Below are 20,702 nucleotides of genomic sequence, written 5' to 3' on the forward strand. Positions count from 1 at the left end.
CCCATCCTGCCATCCATAAGAGAACTGAAGAATAAGGTTAACTATTGTGTCAGCCTCAATAAAGTTGAAGGAAACAATATCATTGACTGTACTGGAAGAACAGGCTGTTAAAGACAGAAGGTTCTGTAAATATATTTCTTTGGATTATTTCCAGATGAAGACAACAATTGAAGAATAATTTAAAAACAAACAATCTCTTAAAGAATATAAAAGTAAACAACCACTTAAATACGTTTTCTTATTAGTTGGTGCTTGCTGTTCAATCCAGGCCTCAGGATAATTATGTAGCACTTAGGAAAAAAGATACAACCTAATAAGCCAGCACCAGAGGCCAAAATGGAGAAGATCTCAACAGCAACCATATATTTTCCTGTGGTGCTCAGGTAAGATGGAATGAAGGACAACCAAACACTGCAAAACACCAACATGCTGAAAGTGATAAACTTGGCTTCATTGAAACTATCTGGCAACTTCCTGCCCAGGAAAGCCACCGTGAAGCTGACAATGGCCAGAAATCCCAGGTAGCCCAAAACACAATAAAACATCGTGTCTGACCCTTCCTTGCATTCCAGAATGATTTCTTCAGGCAGAGAATGCAGATCAAAATGTGGGAATGGAGGAGTAACACATAGCCACATAGCACAAATAGTAGCTTGAATAAAGGAGCAACTAAGAAGAACAGAGTTTGCTAGTCTTTTACCCACCCATTTCCTCATCCTGGATCCTGGCTTGGTAGCCATGAAAGCCAGAACCACTGTGATGGTTTTTGCCAATATGCAAGATACAGCCACTGAGAACACGATGCCAAAAGCAATTTGTCGTAAACAGCAGGTTACTCTGTGAGGTCGGCCAATGAATAAGAAGGAGCAGAGGAAGCAGAGCAATAAGGAAATGAGCAGACAGTAGGTGAGGTCTCGATTATTGGCTCTGACGATGGGAGTGTTGAGGTTCTTGATGAAAATCCCTAGCACCAAAAGCGTGACTACTGCAAAAGATAGAGTTGCAAAAACTAAAGTAATCCCCAAAGGCTCTATGAAGGAGAGAAAAATTATGACCTTGGCAAGACATTGATCTCTGCTCTTGCTTGGAAATTGATCTTCTGCACACTGGAAACAGTCATTCATGTCTGAAAAATCAAACAGATTGCAATACAGTATAATCATCTTTCTTTTAAATAATTCAGTTGAGTGAACTGAGCCATTTCCAAAATCTGCCATTCTGCTCATAAATTGCAATGCTTTTGATCTGTGTCTCTACTTCAAACACACATACTGGGGCCACTGGACAAGAGAAAGGAGGAGAAATAAATATAAGTTAGTGAAAAATAGTGGATTACTGAGGATAGTGAATGTCACTGCCTGCTATTTTTTCATCCACACCATCATTTTATCTCTTACATACCTAGGGGTGAGCGGATCACTTACCCGGTTCTGGTCTGGGGCATCTACTGGGGGGGGAGGTGATCCGTCCCTCCCCCACAGAATCCTCCCTGGCCAGCTCTGCAGCAAAGCTGTGGAGCACAGCTGGCCAGGGCCGGCCGTACCTGGACTTCTAGCCGCTGCTGCCGCGCTGCTGATGCAAATGGCAGCTACTACAACAGCTGCCATTTGCGGCTGCAGCAGCCCGGCAGAGGCCGGATGATGACCTGGAGCCACCACCACCGCATCTGCTGCTGCCAGGTAGGTAGGTAGGTCTGTTCTGGGGGGGATTTCAGGGGGTGGCAGGGGGAGTAGTCCATTCTGCCATGGACTCTGGGGGGCCGGATTCTAAAGAATCCAGCCTCATTGGAGTCCATGGCGGAATTCTCCAACATCCCTACATACAACATACATACATACATTCGAAACAGACTAAAATGAGCTTGGATTTCTTAGAATTTGACAAGCAGAATCCTCTGTGGAGTTACCCCCTCAGGGTGCCTGGCGTCCGAGGACTTTCAGATGAGTTTTTTGCTTTCACACATGCTCTGCTTGTGGGTCCCTGGTCATCAGCTGGTTGGCCACTGTGTGAACAGAATGCTGGACTAGATGGACCCTTGGTCTGATCCAGCATGGCTCTTCTGATGTTCTTACTTTCCCAAAATTTATGCATCTAAATTCACAGGACAATACATAGGTTTCTGCTGAGGAAAAGTTGAATGGAATGAGGGACAATATGTTAAATGTTACGTACTAAGGTAAATTACATAAATACTTATGTAATTAATCATTTACATATTTTTCCACATGCTGAAAAAAAAAATCCATTTGCATCCATCTGTGAGCAGACGATGGAAAAAAAGGCACCTGACAATCTGTGAAACACAGACTGAGAGGATTTTACACAGTCCGTACATCCCTATGTAGGGATGGCGGAGAATTTCTCCCCGAATCTTTGGGAGGCCAAATGCCAACGCATTCGGCCCCCCGAAATTGGTGGGGAAATTCTCCACCAGCCCCCCCCCCCGGGATGGGACTTACCGTGGCCGAATGTCCCTCTCGGCAGCGGGTCCTGGCAGCAGTTCGGCAGCGGTTCAGCGGGGGCAGCGGCTGGTCTCCTGACCGGCTGCTGCCGCCGCCATTGCAAAAAAAAAAAGTAAAGGAAAAAAAAAACACACCTGTGATAGGCTACGTAACGATTTACGTAGACTATCACAGCTAGATTTCCAAAGTCAGCTGTGATAGGCTACGTAAATTGTCACATAGCCTATCACAGGTGACTTTGAAAAAAAAAAAAAAGCGCGTACGCAAATGGCGGCGGCCCATGGGCGTGGCCATTTCCGTTCCTTATTTTGGCACGTCTAGTCTACGTAAACATTTACTACGGCGAAAATAAGGGAATTCTATTTGCGTTGCCCTTATTTTCGCCGTAGTCTACGTAAATCTTTATGTAGACTAGACGTGTCAAAATAAGGAACGCAAATGGCAGTCCCCATGGGAGCCGCCATTTGCGTACTCGCTTTTTTTTTTTTTTCAAAGTCACCCATGATAGGCTACGTGATGATTTACATAGCCTATCACGGCTGACTTTGGAAATCTAGCCGTGATAGGCTACGTAAATCGTTACGTAGCCTATCACGGGTGTGTGTGTTTTTGTTTTGTTTTTTACTTTTTTTTCACGGCCGGGTAGACAGGGCGCTTCTACCCGGCCTGAATTTCACCAGCGAGAGATGGGGCGCCTCCCCACCAGCCTGAATTTTCGCCGGGCGAGGTGGGGCGCAAGACTGAGTGGTGCAGGGAACATGGGAGCCTGATCTGCAGGACTGACTCCGTGGTGCTTGACAGCTACCTTCACTTGTCAGCCCTCCTCCTAGGATGAAGAGATCCCAGTATACTGGCCACGTGGGCTGCTGCAGTCAGGGACGGAAGCTCAGACCTTCTTCATGCAAAGCATATGCTCTGCCACTGACCTTTTGCCCTTCCCCCATCTCCTCACAGTTCAGATCCTTTTTGCATTTCTGATATTGATAGTTACATTAGAAGGTAACTTTGAAGCTGGGTGATTTAGTAAAGGCACTTGTTGGTTCCTGAGATTTTACTAGGATGGCAGTTCCTGTGTCATCCAATGGAAGAGAAGCTGCCTCTGTTGTCTCCCAACTCCAGAGGAACCTGGGCTGCTGGTCCAAGATAGAGATGCCTATGGTTCAGCTGAGCAGGAAGCCTCAGTGGTGCAAGTAACGTGGGAGCCACTGGCTCATCTGCAGGACCGAGTCCTGTGGTGCTTGGGAGCTAGATTACCTTCTCAGCCCTCCTCCCTGGTTGAAGAAATCCCATCATACCTGACAAATAACTGGTTTCAGTTAAGGATTGAAGCTGGGACCTTTGGCATGCAAAGCATGTGCTCCACACCTAGGGCCCTATGCTTACATTTGAAACTGGGTCACTTAATGAAGACACATAGTGGTTCTTGAGATTTACCAAGATATAATAGGAACATTTGAGCCAGAGGGCTTTTCTTGGACATCTACCAACATACTTAACAAGAGTTGTCCTTCCCTGTAATGGACACAGGGAAGACAAGCACTTCTTTGACCTTGAGATCTACAGTACCAGTAAGTGTTGGGAGTGATTGTGTCATGAGTGTTGTTTTCAACATTTACCAGTATAACGTGATAAATGTTTCCTTCTCTTAGAAGGAAGACAGTATTTAATTTTTGTAAAAGGACATTTATCTGTTGTATAAGTGTAACATTGTATGAATATGTGTGATGCTTCAATTGTTATTTTCCCTGGTGTGTTTTTGAGATGTGAAATGCCTGGTGATATAGCAAACCAAAAATAAAAAAGGTCTCTGCATTGCTTTGATGCCGAATCCAAATACCGAAGCGAATTGGGGTGCTTCGCAGGTGCCTCAGTGAGATCCGAAGTGATCAGAACAGTACCAAGGTGCTCAAAAGGAAGGCGGGTCATTGCCAAAGCACTTCAGTCCACCTCAGAAATTCAGAGCTATTCTGATCCCTTCTGAAGCCTAGACAGCCTGTCTCTAAAATGTATCAACTTGTGAAAGATCAGGGAGGTGGGGAGGATGAGGATGAGGGAGTGAGCTTTGCCGAATGGCAACTCTAGTTGCCAAATTAGGGCTGAACTTAACCTAGCTGTCTCCAATCAGTGACAGTGTTGGAGGTGGAGGGGGTATACTGTATATATTGTAGAAAGCCTGAGTTTGTTTCATAGCAAGAAAGAGATCTGTTAGGTGGTGGTTACTGGAGAGAGCTGTTAGAAAGAATTGGTTAGTTCGTTGGCTAGATCTGTGGTGTGTGTGTGTTCTGTCCTGCACCTTTATTCTTATTATACTTTCCCACCCAGCCCTTTTCAAGTCTACTATTACCATTCTTTATTTTCTAGATATTCTATATGAAAAACCAAACCAAAACAGTACTTCAGTAGTTTAGTTTCCTTCTTTCCTTGCCCCCCCACCATTCTCAATTCAACTTTTTAACCACAGTTTTCCATCTATCTTTCTATCTATCTATCTATCTATCTATCTATCTATCTATCTATCTATCTATCTGTGTGTGCGCGTGTGTGTGTGTACGCGTGTGCTTTCCTTGTTTTTGTCTGTCACCCCGACTTTCTCAATTCCTGAATTCCTTCCATCCCCCTTTTGAACTCTATATCTTTTCCCTAAAATAAAAAAAATCTTTTTTCAAAAGCCTTTTCTTTACTTATACGTATTTCTGTATTTGCTTTTCTTTTCCTCTTTTGTGTCTCTCTGTGTGTGCTTGTGTTGTGGTCAAGCAAAGCACTACACATATCCACATTTCAAAATACAGTGGGCAAAGCACTACACACACAGAGAACATTTATTATTTAAAGAATACCATACTGTATGACCAACTTCATGGATCACTGCCTTGTTATGGCGAAGGGGCTTGCGTAACTCAGTGAAGCCATAAGATATGCCATGCAGGGCCACCCAAGACGGACAGGTCATGGCAAAGAGTTCTGACAAAATGTGGTCCACTGGAGAAGGAAATGGCAACCCACTCCAGTGTTCTTGCCAAGAAAACCCCATGGAACGTATTACAAGGCTAAAAGATATGACTCCGGAAGATGAGCCCCTCAGGTCGGAAGGTGTCCAATATACTACTGGGGAAGAGCAGAGGGAATTGCCAAGTAGAGCCAGAAAGAGTGAAGTGGCTGGGCCAAAGCTGAAAGGACACTCAGCTGTGGATGTGTCTGGTGGTGAAAGGAAAGTCCAATGCTGCAAAGAACTATATTGTTTAGGAACCTGGAATGTAAGACCAATGAATCAAGGTAAGCTGGAGGTGGTCAAACATGAGATGGCAAGATTGAACATCGACATCTTGGGAATCAGCGAACTCAAATGGACAGGCAAGGGCAAATTTAATTCAGCTGACCATTGTATCTACTACTGTGGGCAAGAACCCCTTAGAAGAAATGGAGTAACACTCATAGTCAATAAAAGGGTGGGAAAAGCAGTACTGGGGTACAACCTCAAAAATGACAGAATTATCTCAGTACGAATCCAAGGCAAACCATTCAGCATCACAGTAATTCAAGTCTATGTCCCAACCACTGAGGCCGATGAAGGTGAGGTTGATCGGTTCAATGAAGACCTACAACACCTTCTAGAACTAACACCAAAAAAAGATGTCCTTTTCATCATAGGGGATTAGAATGCTAAAGTAGGAAGTCAAGAAATCACCGGGATAACAGGCAAGCATGGCCTTGGTGTACAAAATGAAGCAGGACAAAGGCTAATAGAGTTTTGTCAAGAGAACACGCTGATCATAGCAAACACTCTTTTCTAACAGCACAAGAGGCGACTCTACACATGGACATCACCAGATGGTCAACATCGAAATCAGATTGATTACGTCCTTTGCAGCCAAAGATGGAGAAGCTCCATACAGTCAGTAAAAGCAAGACCTGGAGCTGACTGTGTCTCAGATCATGAGCTTCTGGTTGCAAAATTTCAGCTTAAATTGAAGAACATAGGGAAAACCACTAAACCATTCAGGTATGACCTAAATCATATCCCTAATGAATATTCAGTGGAGGTGAGGAATAGATTTCAGGATTAGACATGATAGAGTGCCTGAGGAACTATGGACGGAGCTCTGTAACATTGTTCAGGAGACAGAAACTAAATCCATCCAAAAGAAAAAGAAATGCAAGAAAGCAAAGTGGTTAACTGATGAGGTTTTACAAGTAGCTGAGGAAGGAAGGGAAGTGAAAAGCAAGGGAGAAAGGGGAAGATATATCCAACTGAATGCAGAGTTCCAGAGAATAGCAAGGAGAGACAAGAAGGCCTTCTGAAATGAACAATGCAAAGAAATCGAGGAAAACAACAGAATGGGAAAGACTAGAGATCTCTTCAAGAAATTTGGAGATCTCAAGGGAACGTTTTGTGCAAAGACGGGCATGATCAAGGACCAAGAAGGCAGGGACCTAACAGAAGCAGATGAGATGAAGAAGAGGTGGCAAGAATACACAGAAGAACTATACAGGAAAGATCTGAATGTCCCTGATAGCCATGATAGTGCGGTCACTGAACTTGAGCCGGACATCCTAGAGAGTGAAGTCAAGTGGGCCTTAGGAAGCATTAGTAACAACAAAGCTAGCGGAGATGACAGTATTCCAGCCGAGCTATTTAAAATCCTAAAAGATGATGCTGTTAAAGTGCTGCATTCAATATGCCAACAAATCTGGAACACTCAACAGTGGCCACAAGACTGGAAAAGGTCAGTTTACATTCCAATTCCAAAAAAGGGCAACGCCAAAGAGTGTTCAAACTACCGCACAATTGCGCTCATTTCACATGCCAGCAAGGTGATGCTCAAAATCCTACAAGCTAGGCTTCAGCAGTATGCGAACCGAGAACTACCGGAAGTACAAGCTGGGTTTAGAAGAGGCAGAGGAACTAGAGATCAAATTGCCAACATTCGCTGCATCATGGAGAAAGTAAGAGAATTCCAGAAAATCGTCTATTTCTGCTTCATTGCCTACGCTAAAGCCTTTGATTGTGTGGATCACAACAAACTGTGGCAAATTCTGAAAGTGATGGGAGTACCAGACCACCTTACCTGTCTCCTGAGAAACCTGTACGAGGGTCAAGAAGCAACAGTCAGAACCAGACATGGAACAACCGATTGGTTCAAAATTGGGAAAGGAGTACGACAAGGCTGCATATTGTCGCCCTGCTTATTTAACTTATATGCAGAGTACATCATGAGAAATGCCGGGTTGGATGAATCACAGGTCGGAATTAAGATTGCCGGGAGAATTATCAGCAACCTCCGATATGCAGATGATACCACCCTAATGGCAGAAAGCGAAGAGGATCTCAAGAGCCTCTTGTTGAGGGTGAAAGAGGAGAGTGCAAAAGCTGGTTTGAAACTCAACATTAAAAAAACGAAGATCATGTCATCTGGCCCTATCACTTCCTGGCATATAGAAGGGGAAGAAATGGAAGCAGTGACAGATTTTACTTTCTTGGGCTCCAAGATCACCGCAGACGGTGACTGTAGCCATGAAATTAAAAGACGCTTGCTCCTTGGGAGGAAAGCTATGGCCAACCTAGACAGCATAGTAAGAAGCAGAGACATCACCTTGCCGACAAAGGTCCATCTAATCAAAGCTATGGTTTTCCCAGTAGTAATGTATGGCTGTGAGAGCTGGACTATAAGGAAGGCTGAGCGCCGAAGAATTGATGCTTTCGAACTGTGGTGCTGGAGAAGACTCCTTCGAGTCCCCTGGACTGCAAGGAGGTCAAATCAGTCCATCCTAAAGGAAATCAACCCTGAGTGCTCATTGGAAGGACAGATACTGAAGCTGAAGCTCCAATATTTTGGCCACCTAATGCGAAGAGAAAACTCCCTGGAAAAGACCCTGATGCTGGGAAAGACTGAAGGCAAAAGGAGAAGGGGACGGCAGAGGATGAGATGGCTAGATAGCATCACGGATGCAATGAATATGAACTTGAGCACGCTCCGGGAGAGAGCGCAGGACAGGAAGGCCTGGCGTGCTATGGTCCATGGGGTCACGAAGAGTCGGACACGACTGAACGACTGAACAACAACAAGTCTATGTAAACATTTATGTAGACTACAGCGAAAATAAGGGGAAAGCAAATAGCATAGATGCTATGCTATTTGTGTTCCCCTTATTTTTGCTGTAGTCTACATAAATTTTTACGTAGACTAGATGTGCCAAAATAAGGAACACATTTGCGTACTCGTGGTTTTTTTTTTTTTTTTTTAACTCAGCCGTGACAGGCTACGTAAATCTTCACGTAGCCTATCACGTTGTTGTTGTTGCTGTTGTTGCTGTTGTTGTTTTTAAACTTGGAAATGGCGGTGGTGGCAGCTGGTCAGAAGATCGTCCGCACAAGCCGCCACCGCTGAACCTCTGCCGAACCGCCGCTGGAGCCACCGCCGCCAGGGAGATTCGCCCAAGGTAAGTCCCGTCCCGGGGTGGGGCGGGGGGGGGCAGACCGTTTCACCACCGATTTTGGGGGGCCGAATGCACTGGCATTCGGCCTCCCCGAGATTCATGGCAAAATTCTCTGACATCCCTACAGAGGTCGGAATTAAGATTGCTGAGAGAATTACCAACAGTCTCAGATATGTAGATGATACCACCCTAATGGCAGAAAGCGAAGAGGATCTAAAGAGCCTCTTGCTGAGGGTGAAAGTGGAGAGTGCAAAAGCTGGTTTGAAACTCAACATTAAAAAAACGAAGATCATGGCATATGGCCCCATCACTTCCTGGCATATAAAAGGGGAAGAAATGGAAACAGTGACAGATTTTATTTTCTTGGGCTCCAAGATCACCGCAGACGGTGACTGTAGCCATGAAATTAAAAGACGCTTGCTCCTTGGGAGGAAAGCTATGGCCAACCTAGACAGCATAGTAAGAAGCAGAGACATCACCTTGCCGACAAAGGTCCATCTAATCAAAGCTATGGTTTTCCCAGTAGTAATGTATGGCTGTGAGAGCTGGACTATAAGGAAGGCTGAGCGCCGAAGAATTGATGCTTTCGAACTGTGGTGCTGGAGAAGACTCCTTCGAGTCCCCTGGACTGCAAGGAGGTCAAATCAGTCCATCCTAAAGGAAATCAACCCTGAGTGCTCATTGGAAGGACAGATACTGAAGCTGAAGCTCCAATATTTTGGCCACCTAATGCGAAGAGAAAACTCCCTGGAAAAGACCCTGATGCTGGGAAAGACTGAAGGCAAAAGGAGAAGGGGACGGCAGAGGATGAGATGGCTAGATAGCATCACGGATGCAATGAATATGAACTTGAGCACGCTCCGGGAGAGAGCGCAGGACAGGAAGGCCTGGCGTGCTATGGTCCATGGGGTCACGAAGAGTCGGACACGACTGAACGACTGAACAACAACAAGTCTATGTAAACATTTATGTAGACTACAGCGAAAATAAGGGGAAAGCAAATAGCATAGATGCTATGCTATTTGTGTTCCCCTTATTTTTGCTGTAGTCTACATAAATTTTTACGTAGACTAGATGTGCCAAAATAAGGAACACATTTGCGTACTCGTGTTTTTTTTTTTAACTCAGCCGTGACAGGCTACGTAAATCTTCACGTAGCCTATCACGCTGTTGTTGTTGCTGTTGTTGCTGTTGTTGTTTTTAAACTTGGAAATGGCGGTGGTGGCAGCTGGTCAGAAGATCGTCCGCACAAGCCGCCACTGCTGAACCTCTGCCGAACCGCCGCTGGAGCCACCGCCGCCAGGGAGATTCGCCCAAGGTAAGTCCCGTCCCGGGGTGGGGCGGCGGGGGGGGGCAGACCGTTTCACCACCGATTTTGGGGGGCCGAATGCACTGGCATTCGGCCTCCCCGAGATTCATGGCAAAATTCTCTGACATCCCTACAGAGGTCGGAATTAAGATTGCTGAGAGAATTACCAACAGTCTCAGATATGTAGATGATACCACCCTAATGGCAGAAAGCGAAGAGGATCTAAAGAGCCTCTTGCTGAGGGTGAAAGTGGAGAGTGCAAAAGCTGGTTTGAAACTCAACATTAAAAAAACGAAGATCATGGCATATGGCCCCATCACTTCCTGGCATATAAAAGGGGAAGAAATGGAAACAGTGACAGATTTTATTTTCTTGGGCTCTAATATCACCGCAGACGGTGACTGTAGCCATGAAATTAAAAGACGCTTGCTCTTTGGGAGGGAAGCTATGGCAAACCTAGACAGCATAGTAAGAAGCAGAAACATCACCTTGCCAACAGAGGTCCGCTTAATCAAAGCTATGGTTTTCCCAGTAGTAACATATGGCTGTGAGAGCTGGACTCTAAGGAAGGCTGAGCCCCAAAGAATTTATGCTTTTGAACTGTGGTGCTGGAGAAGACTCTTATGAGTCCCCTGGACTGCAAGGAGGTCAAATCCGTCCATCCTAAAGGAAATCAACCCTGAGTGCTCATTGGAAGGACAGATACTGAAGCTGAAGCTCAAATATTTTGGCCACCAAATGCAAAGAGAAAACTCCCTGGAAAAGACCCTGATGCTGGGAAGGGTTGAAGGCAAAAGGAGAAGGGGATGGCAGAGGATGAGATGGCTAGATAGAGTCACTGATGCAATGAATATGAACTTGAGCACACTCCGGGAGTGAGTGGAGGACAGGAAGGCCTGGTGTGCTATGGTCCATGGGGTCACGAAGAGTCGGACACGACTGAACAACTGAACAGCAACAAATACTGTTTGATAAAGCAAGCCCAATATGAGGCATTTTCAGGGTACTGGCATTGGGGCTGCCCACTGCCCAGATTTCATGCATTTCTGGGCAACAAGATAAATGTTACAGCTCTTTTCTTGGAGAGTTTGCGTGGAAAACAGAGCACAGCCTGCCTGCCAGACTGTTTTCCCAGGTAATTGTATTCCATTCAGCCAAAGACAGCCTGAGGTCATCCACTGTGAAGCTGAATAGGAAATGGGGGAGGGATTATTTGCAATTCAAAGAAACCTACAACAGAGATTAGGGATAGTGATCTCATCCTAATCACCACTTGAACACCTAACTTCTCAGAAACTCAAACCAAAAGTCAGAAGGGATTATCAGAGAACAGCACATTTTCTCTGCACCTAGTGCAAAGACTACATAGCCAAACTGTCTGAAATTTGGCAGGTTGGATCAACTCCATGGGGGCTAACAGGTGTCCAAATTTCATTCACTTTTGTGGAAACAGTGAAAAGCTGTAGCTCTTGATTTTAGTTTATGTTGAAAAAATCAGATTTACCTGCACCTAGCGCAAAACCTACATTGACAAACTTTCTGATGTTTGGCAGCTTGAATGACCCATATTGGGGCTGCTTGCTGTCCATATTTCATGCACTTCTTTAAAACTAGTGAATAGTTAAAGCTCTTCGCTTCGAGAAGTTTTGTTTAAACAATCAAAATTTACCTGCACCTAGCACAAAGACTACTAGGCCAAACTGTCCGATATCTGGCAGGTAGAATACACTCCATGGGGGCTGACAGGTCCCCAGATTTCATGTATTTATCATGAAAACTGAAAAAGTTATGGCTGTCTCTATTTTCCAATGCAAGTCAATGGGAAACTGTCACACCTGAATGATCTGGATATCCAAATTTTGCTTCAGATCCGAATCCGAAGTGAAGTGGATTAGGTCCGAAGTGGCACTGAAGCAAAGCAAGGGTTCATGCATAGCCCTATTATAGAATGTATAATACATAACTAAGCACATTATGCCACCTACCCTTCTGATCTGAAATCTTCCCATCTGGACATGGAACACAATCATAGCAACAAAATGGCTCCCCTTCTTTCTTGTCTCTCCTGTAACCTGGATGACAATTGTCATTACACAGAGCAATGGGCAGCACCTATCCATAAACAAGGAGGAAATTAGAGAGCAACCCTACTGAGAAAGTCAGCAGCCTCCAAAGCCTGAAGCTGCCGAGAGTCCAGTGCAGGGTGGCCAAAACACAGAGGCAGTCCTCACCTCCGTGTTGTGGCCACCCTGCATTATTGGTTTGACATCTGATTTTTGCTGTCTAGCCACAGCTTCGGGGAGTGGGAGGGAAGGAGGTGGCATGGGGCATAGGAAGCCGTGTAATGCAGCTTCTGTGGTCTACTCCTCTCCCTGCCACTGGGACAATCCCTTTTCCCCATTTCCATGCTCCATTTCTGAGCATGGAGATATAGGCGGTATGGGGAGAACCGCACCAGTTAGGAGTGGGAGGGGACATGGAAGCATGGTTTCAGGAAGCCGCATTTGGAGCCCCAGCTCCGACCTTGGTTCCCAGGCACCAAAAAATCCTATCGCCCTCTGGACAGTGTCTAGTGGCCACAGGATTTCTCCCACCAAGGCTTTTATTCCTTGTAAAGAGACAATTCCACTAGGGATGGTGGAGAATTCCTCCATGGACTCCAATGAGGCCGGATTCTTAGAATCCACCTCCCCCCGGAGTCCATAGCGGAATGGACCACCCCACCACCCCGCAAAGTGTGACCTGGTTGAATCCTAGCTGGCACCTCCAGGTCCAGCCGAGTCCATCCGCTTCCCCTGTGCAGATGCAAAATGGCATCTGGTAAGCCATCAGCATGCCTCCCTTTTGCCGTGATAGGCTACGTAAAGATTTACGTAGCCTATCATGGCAAAAGGGAAGGATGCAAATGGCGTCCGCCATGTATGTATGCCAGATGCCATTTGCATCCGTAGACCAGCTGTGGCTGGAAGTCAGGCATCGGCCGGCCCTGGCTGGTGGCTCTGTGAACTTGCCGTAGAGCCGAGCTGGCTGGGGAGGATTCCAGGGGGTGGACCAGATCACCTCCCTGCCCCCCACAGGCCACCCAAGATTATCTTAGCCCAATTTAAATGAATGTTAAATAGCCTAGGGGACAATATCATTGACTGCAGAACTCCATTCTAGAGAATCCAAAGGCCCAAACAATATCTCCACCCCATTGTCTGGAGCTAGCCATCCAAGTAGGTGTGAAGCCACTACAATGCGGTACCCCCACTCCAAACTCAGAAAGTTGTTCCAGAAGGATACAATGGCCAATGGTATTGAAAGCCACTGAGAGATGAAGGGGAATCAAGGAGGTCACACTCCCCCCTCCCCCTGTCTTTCTCCCAACATAGTGCATCAGAGTGACCAATAGGGATATCAGAGAATTCGACGACGGATCTAGGTGAGGCTGAATGCCAGTGCATTCGGGGCCCCCAAAATCCGTCACAGAACAAAGCCCCCGCCCCCCCATGAAAGGCGCGTGGGATGAAGTCCCTGCTGCCCCCACCCTGTGAAAGGTGCGTGAAACCGAGCGCTTATCTGCTCCTGTCCTGCGGCCACCATTCGCTTCCTCCTCTTCAGCCGTGATAGGCTACGTAAATACTTATGTAGCCTATCACAGCTAATGCAGGGATGCCATTTGTGTCCCTGTGGAGGCCATGATAGGCTATGTAAGTATTTATGTAGCCTATCATGGCGAGGGGGGGGAACCCCAGTGTACGCAAATGGCGGCAGCTACCGCCATTTGCATATGCTGGTTTCCCCCCCCCGTCGTGATAGGCTACGTAAGTATTTACGTAGCCTATCACGGTGGGGGGGTGGAACCCTAGCATATGGAAATGGCGGCGGCTACCGCCATTTCCGTACACTGGAATTTTTCCCCCTGCCGTGATAGGCTACGTAAATATTTACATAGCCTATCACAGCTCACTACAGGGACGCAAATGGTGGCAGCTATGACAGCCGCCATTTGCATCCCTGCAGGGCTGCCCAGTGGCCGGATGACCGGCTGTGGGCGGCTGGAGCTGGCCGGTGGCTCCGGAGCTTGGCTGGATTCCAGGAGGAAAGAGAGAGCGCTTCCCCCCCCCGTCAAGGATTCCGGGGGGAGGGACGGAGCGCCTCCCCCCCACCGCGTTTGCCCCTGCGCAGAGCCAGGTAGGTGTTTCATACATCCCTAGTGACCAAGGCTACTTCCATGCAAAAACCTGGCCTGAACACCGACTGAAATGGATCTAGATAATTGTTCTAATCCAAAAGCCTATGGAGGGAAAGTATATTTGTCCACGCTGGCACACCTTTATTACATCAAGTCTGGATTAGGGATGGGCAAACTAATGGCAGTCCAAGTTGCACACTGCTTGTGGCCCTGTAGATCCCAACTGGCCCTGTAGATCCCTCACTAAGCTGCCATTTTGCATAAAAATGGTGGCTCGGCGTTTGTCATAAAGGCTAATGTTATGTGAATGGGCATGTATGCTTATCAATGGAACTTCTCAAACTGGGGAGAGGTAACGAGCAGGGTACCGCAGAGCTCAGTCCTGGGCCCAGTGCTCTTCAACTGTTTTTATTAATGATTTAGATGAGCAGGTGCAGGGAATGCTGATCAAACCTGGGAAGTACTGGTTAGGCCTCATTTGGAGTACTGTGTACAGTTCTGGGCACCACACTTTAAGAAGGATGAAGACAAGCTCGAGAGGGTTCAGAGGAGGGCAACAAAGGTGATCGGGGGACTGGAAACAAAGCCCTGTGAAGAGAGACTGAAAGAACTGCGCATGTTTAGCCTTGAAAAGAGAAGACTGAGGGGTGATAGGATAGTGCTCTTCAAGTACTTGAGAGAGTCAATTGCTATTCTGGATTAATCATGTATAACTTTGTGTTTAAAGACGCTGTGTTTAAAAAGTGCCATATGGGTCAGATGTATAGCTTTGGCAGCCTGACCTTGGTCATGTTTACTCACAATTCAATTACATTGTGTAATGTGTCTTACACCAAAGTGTGTATACACCTGGAGCCTTAAAACATTTAATTTTACACATCACTAAATTATATGGTCATAATAAGGAAATAATGGAGCATGGTTAGGTTCTCACAAAATCAAAGTTTCCACTCTGTGTATACATTGGATGGTGTCAAGCTATAATAAGACAATGAAGGGTGTGGGCAAAATTTACCTCTTTGGGGATAGGGAAAGACCTGAGTTCTGTTGAATGGGATTCATTCAGCAGGATTAGAGGCACTGGAACACTTTCCCTTTTAGCTTTGCACCTTCAATGTATATATGTATCCCACCTGATTAAATGAACTGTGCCATGTGATAGCCTCCTCGTTAATGGTGAACCTTTGGCCCAGCAAAGCCTGTGAATCCATCCTTCCGACATTCACTCTTAGGAAGGATTTGTTTGGGAAAGTAACCCAGTTGATGATATCAAATCCAGCTGCTAATTCACCATTCTCATCAAAAGACACCAAGTCCCCAGCACTATTGTTAAATGAGATGCTCCTCAAGAAAGGGTGAAGCTAGATTGGAAACAACCACCACCACCACCCAGGTTTTACTAAGCGATGAAAAGTGAATTTGTACATATGTATTTTTATAATAAGAACAGAAAAGGAGAAGGGTTGGGTGGGGTTCATCCTTCATTTTAATATTGAGGAGCTCCATTCCATTGAAGAGTTTGGTTTTCTTTCTTGAGTTAAAGTCTTAGATTGCAAATGGCTACCCCAGCGGTCAGACAATGGACAGATCTCAAAATATGATTTATGCAAAGGATCTTTAACTATATTTTTCCCAATAACTGATCAATAGCTATCACTTGATTGTGCAAAATAAATGAATCAAATCTTCCAACTCTGAGTCTAACAAAGTGGCTTTGGTGTAGAAGGGCCAGGATGGTTCTTTCTGTACTCCATGAATTGGCTTGCTTGCACATTGATGATGATTGTGATGATGATGATAGTAGGGATGTCAGAGAATTTCACCATGAATCTTGGGGAGGCCGAATGCCAGCGCATTCGGCCCCCCGAAATCGGTGGCAGAATGGTCTGCCCCCCCCCCCCCCGGATGGGAGTTACCTTGGGCAAATCTTCCTGGCAGCGGCGGAGGATCCTGCAGCTGGTCTTCTGACCAGCTGCCACCGCCGCCATTTCCAGTAAAAAAAAAACGTGATAGGCTACATAAAGATTTATGTAGCTTATCATGGCTAGATTTTTAAAAAACACCGTGATAGGCTACGTAAATGTTTACGTAGTCTTTCACGGCTGATTTAAAAGGAGAAAAAAAAGCGCATATGCAAATTCATACACACAGTTTTTTCTTTTTCTTTTAAATCAGCCGTGATAGGCTACGTAAACATTTACGTAGCCTATCACAGCTGACTGCAGGGACGCAAATGGCAGCGGCAACGGCCGCCGCCATTTGTGGAGCCCGCTGGCCAGGATTCAGGGGGGGAAGGACGGAGCGCCTCCCCCCTGGCCAGAATTTTGGGGGGTAGGGACAGAGTGCCTCCCCCCCAGCCAGAATTTTGGGGGGAGGGATGGAGCGCCTCCCCCCCACCGCGAATGTCACCCTTCGAAAAGGTAAGTGACATTTGTACATCCCTAGATGATAGTAATAACAATAATAATGTTGGTGCCACTTTAAGTTGTCTCCTTCCCATAGTGCTCTGATAACTTCAGAACACTTAGCTCAGATTGGAGAAAACCGAGATGCAGATCTTCATGCCAAAATTGCCCCTCAGTGCTGAAGGGTGACAAATGTTTCTCCCACATGTCTTTGGTACTAATGGCTCAAGCTGTCAATTTTGGTTTCTCTCAGTTTCTCATTCCCCCTGCCCACAATCTTAAGTTTGGAACTTCGAGAATTTGCTTGAATGAATATTTGCACATTTCTGTTCACTTCTCTCATAATACATGCATTTATATTTCATGTTACAGAACATATGCATTCTTTCAATCCTTTCCTTTCTAATAAAATGCATTTTAAATATTATTTTAACGAATGTGCACAATTTGGTGTGAACTCCTGTTACACACTTAAAAGGAAGAAGAGAGAACTGCATTGCAAAATTTGGAAAAGTACAAACTGAGTTTCAATTAGTGTATTGGTTTGAAAGTGCAAAATTTGGAAAATTTCATTGAACTAGAAACCAAAATTTCTTCTCCATCAGCTGTATTTGACCTTCCAACACATGGACGGACCAAAGAGCCTCTCCAGGAATTTTGGAAGGCCAAATACTAACAATGGGGGATACATTTCTTTTATATTTGCTTTTTTCATATTTTAATGCAAACTTACATAACTTTGCCAATTTCCCCATACTAATATATCCAACGAGTGTGCAGGCAAAGGAAAGCACAAGGAATGAACAACATAGACTTGTTCCATGACCAGTCTGGGTACACCAAGTGTGTACTCGTGGCAGACTTGAGTCATGGTGGCAAGACCAAGCCATGATTTATGCATGCTGAATAAGCATGTATTGTGGCTGGGAACACTGCCATCATGATTCCTCAGCACATCCAGATCTGGTTTGTAAACCAGGCCAGGGCCTTGTAGACATTCGTGGTACCTTCAGCTAGTGGAAGAGGAAAAGGCATCTATTGGAGTATGGAAGAAATGCAAGGTTTTCAGGAAGGGAAATACAGGGAGAAAATGTGGATCTCTTGGTGTCCTCCTTGAATCACCACCTATTATACATTAAACTAACTATGATCAGAGAATAGTCCAGATGTGAAACATTACCTGCCAATGGTGCAGATTTGGGGGATCCAGGCTACCTCTACCCACAATCAAGTTGTGTTTGATTGTAGATGAGAACATCTTCTGTAAAGCATGTGCTATGGCATGGGCTGCGCTGTAGATGCTGTAGCTCTGGCCAGTCATGGTCATTTCAAACAGAGTCCCAGGGAGGCTCTCCAGCTTCTCTTGGCTGGTACAAGTATTCGAGTCCTCAGTGTCTTCATTTGAATCAGAAAATAAGCAATTGAAAGCCTGTTCCCAGAAGATCCTGAGAAACCCGTCTCCTTTTGGCAAGTTAGGATGTAGGAGCTGCAGGAATTCTCTAAACCCCAGCACTTCGTTTGAGTGAATTGCCAAAGACAGGGTGCCATGGAAGACATGTATATCAAAATCCCTATGAAGTGTCTCTGTTGAGAAGTCCCAGTGGGCTGTCATAAGCCACACCTTGCCCACAGATGTCTGCATAATGCCTTTTAATCTTGCATAAATATATATCAGCCATTTCAAGCATGCAATTGTTTGTGGGTCTGCATTTACAACAAATACTTTGATACTGGATTTGGTTATTGAAATGGCACCAAGGTTTTCTAATATTTCTGAGTTCTCTAAAACGTCAGATAGGGTTACTGTTTTTTCAATGACAGCTGCACAGATTCCATGTTGGATAAGCATCGGTAACAGTGTCTGCAGAAACTGTTCTCCTTTATCATCAGCTGATGCAATGATCCCGATCCAAATCCACTGGAAATGAAGCAGCAATTGGACAATCCCTGTGTACTGATATTCTTCATTGGGGATCATCCGGTAGAAGGAAGGGAGCTGTTTTTTAACATTTATTGCTGGAGCTAATATACTGTAGGCAATCTAAGCACAAACAAATTGTAATTGTGTTTAGGTTTAGGATTACAGCCTTGCATTGCAAATCTCTGCATCTTTACTCAAAAGTGAGTCCTCCATGTTAAAAGGGGCTTTCTCCTCTGTAAGAGTTGAAGAAAAATATCAAAACAATCACCTCAAAGCTCTGCAAATTGTCAGCAAATTTTCTTCCTGCTATGGGCTAAAGGTTTGTTATGAATGAACCATCTCGATCAGGGACAGATATGGGACAGATATGCAACAAACCAGCTGGTCTGAAATATTCCAGCACTTTGACTAAACAGGGTGCCTTCAAAAGAGGGGAATATGTCTATTTCTGAATGTGAAGCCTCCCTCGAAGGAGTGAGGCATTGTGGCGGGGGAGGGGGGAGGGATGTTTTCCTCTGTCTGGATTTTTCAACTGCTGACAACTGAGCAAGACCTCTTCCCTTTAATTCGTTATATATTTCTTTTTTTTATATCCTGCCTACTACCTTTGACGTTTGAACCTAAGGACGTGTTCCCTATTCCAGTCCATTTCCCATCCAGTCTTAGGCATATATAAGAATTTTGTTTTATGTTCAAAAATCATGAGCACATGTCCCATTTGCAAACACGAACATGAGCAACAGTCTTTGAGGGGCAGGTGGGGGGGGATGTCTCATGATTTCATAAACTTGCATTTGAAAAATGAACACTTAAAGAATGTGCACTTTAAAAATGCACATTCTCCCCCAAAAGTCCATTTTCATACTTTACCCTGTGCAGCCTTTTGAAAAACTGCATTTTCCCATTTGAAATGCTCTATTCGCCCCTTTGAGCAAAATGAAAATGGAGCAAAATCAAGCATGAGAAAGGCGAGGAGACAAGCTTCAATATTGTGTTCAAAAAATCTCAACAATTGCAAAGATCACTTCTTTGCCATCCCTATCCAGTCTCTTTTCCAAAAGGGGATAAAGGAGTAAGGAAGGCCTGAGAATATCAGTGGAAGAGAAATATTGCCGCATTGTACAGATTCACAACCCACATGCTCACTGTACCTGTGGAATCTTGTAGATGCCAAAGATAGTAGCCATATGAAGAGAGGTTTCAGCGTCATGTCCCCCGATGACAGCTAACAGATTATTTTGCCTGACACAGTTGTAATTGGGGACAATCCTATTTTCAGTGGATAGCATCTTCAAGGTGTTCTGATGCGTCATCCTTGCACTCAAGTAATTGTCATAGATGCGGAACCCCAGGCTGACATTTGGCAAGATCTCAGGGTTGTTATTGATCTGATTCACAGCAAATACCAGTGAAAGGGCATGCTGGTAGTTTTTTGTCATTGCACTGAAGGAAGAATTACAGTATAAAGAAGTAGTCTTATTATACTGTTATGTACAGACGGTAGGGATGTGCATCAAATTTGGGCAAAGCGCTATAGGCTAGTGTGGACCATTCCTGCTGCTTCTCCCATAGTAAACTAGACTTCCCTCTGAAGTGATCAGAACTGCAGCTGGACCCTGCATGATGCTTCATTCACAATTTGGCTTTGAAAGGCAGACTGTGTGTCTCCATATACAGCATCTTTTATTTTCTCACTGTAAACACTGATGGTGGAGGGGTTGAGTGACGTATAGGGCGACCTTCCAAACATAGGGTTCTCCAATTACTGTGCATTGGGGGAGGGCATGGATGGGATTGCCAGATGGCTATTCTTCTAATACCACCAGGTTTCAGTATGAAAAAAAGCCTTAAACTGCTTTTCAGTTAACATAACTCCATAGCCTCATGCACCTACCCATGGGACCCTTTCCAGGAATCTTGCCTGGACAGACATGTATGATGTGTGCTATTTTCATACAAATTTCCCCTCTTAAACACACACATACACGTGGAG

At 45.2% G+C, this 20,702-nt stretch overlaps 1 protein-coding gene across 1 annotated transcript; it reads right to left on the minus strand.

The window, feature by feature from the left end:
* Nucleotides 1-224: 224 nt before the first annotated feature.
* Nucleotides 225-20,148, minus strand: LOC146341797 (vomeronasal type-2 receptor 26-like). Its single transcript, XM_084807687.1, has 5 exons — nucleotides 19,861-20,148; nucleotides 17,969-18,829; nucleotides 15,517-15,744; nucleotides 12,192-12,318; nucleotides 225-1,126 (listed from the first exon to the last, which is right to left on the minus strand). Exons 1-5 carry the CDS (start codon nucleotides 20,146-20,148, stop codon nucleotides 225-227), a joined length of 2,406 nt encoding a protein of 801 aa, XP_084663813.1.
* Nucleotides 20,149-20,702: the final 554 nt, after the last annotated feature.

The sequence above is a fragment of the Heloderma suspectum genome, chromosome 6, assembly GCF_057233095.1.
Source record: "Heloderma suspectum isolate Gila_16-S chromosome 6, 16-S_ref, whole genome shotgun sequence".
Classification (NCBI taxonomy): Eukaryota; Metazoa; Chordata; class Lepidosauria; order Squamata; family Helodermatidae; genus Heloderma; species Heloderma suspectum.

What these genes read in the sequence shown, in the direction of transcription:
- LOC146341797 (XM_084807687.1), bottom strand. Translation starts at nt 20,148, where the DNA reads ATGACAAAAAACTACCAGCATGCCCTTTCACTGGTATTTGCTGTGAAT. An exon ending in GCATCTACAAGATTCCACAG is followed by an intron (nt 18,830 to 19,860) that starts GTACAGTGAGCA and finishes GTTTGTGCTTAG; the next exon opens with ATTGCCTACAGTATATTAGC. An exon ending in GGCACAGTTCATTTAATCAG is followed by an intron (nt 12,319 to 15,516) that starts GTGGGATACATA and finishes GTTTATGGATAG; the next exon opens with GTGCTGCCCATTGCTCTGTG.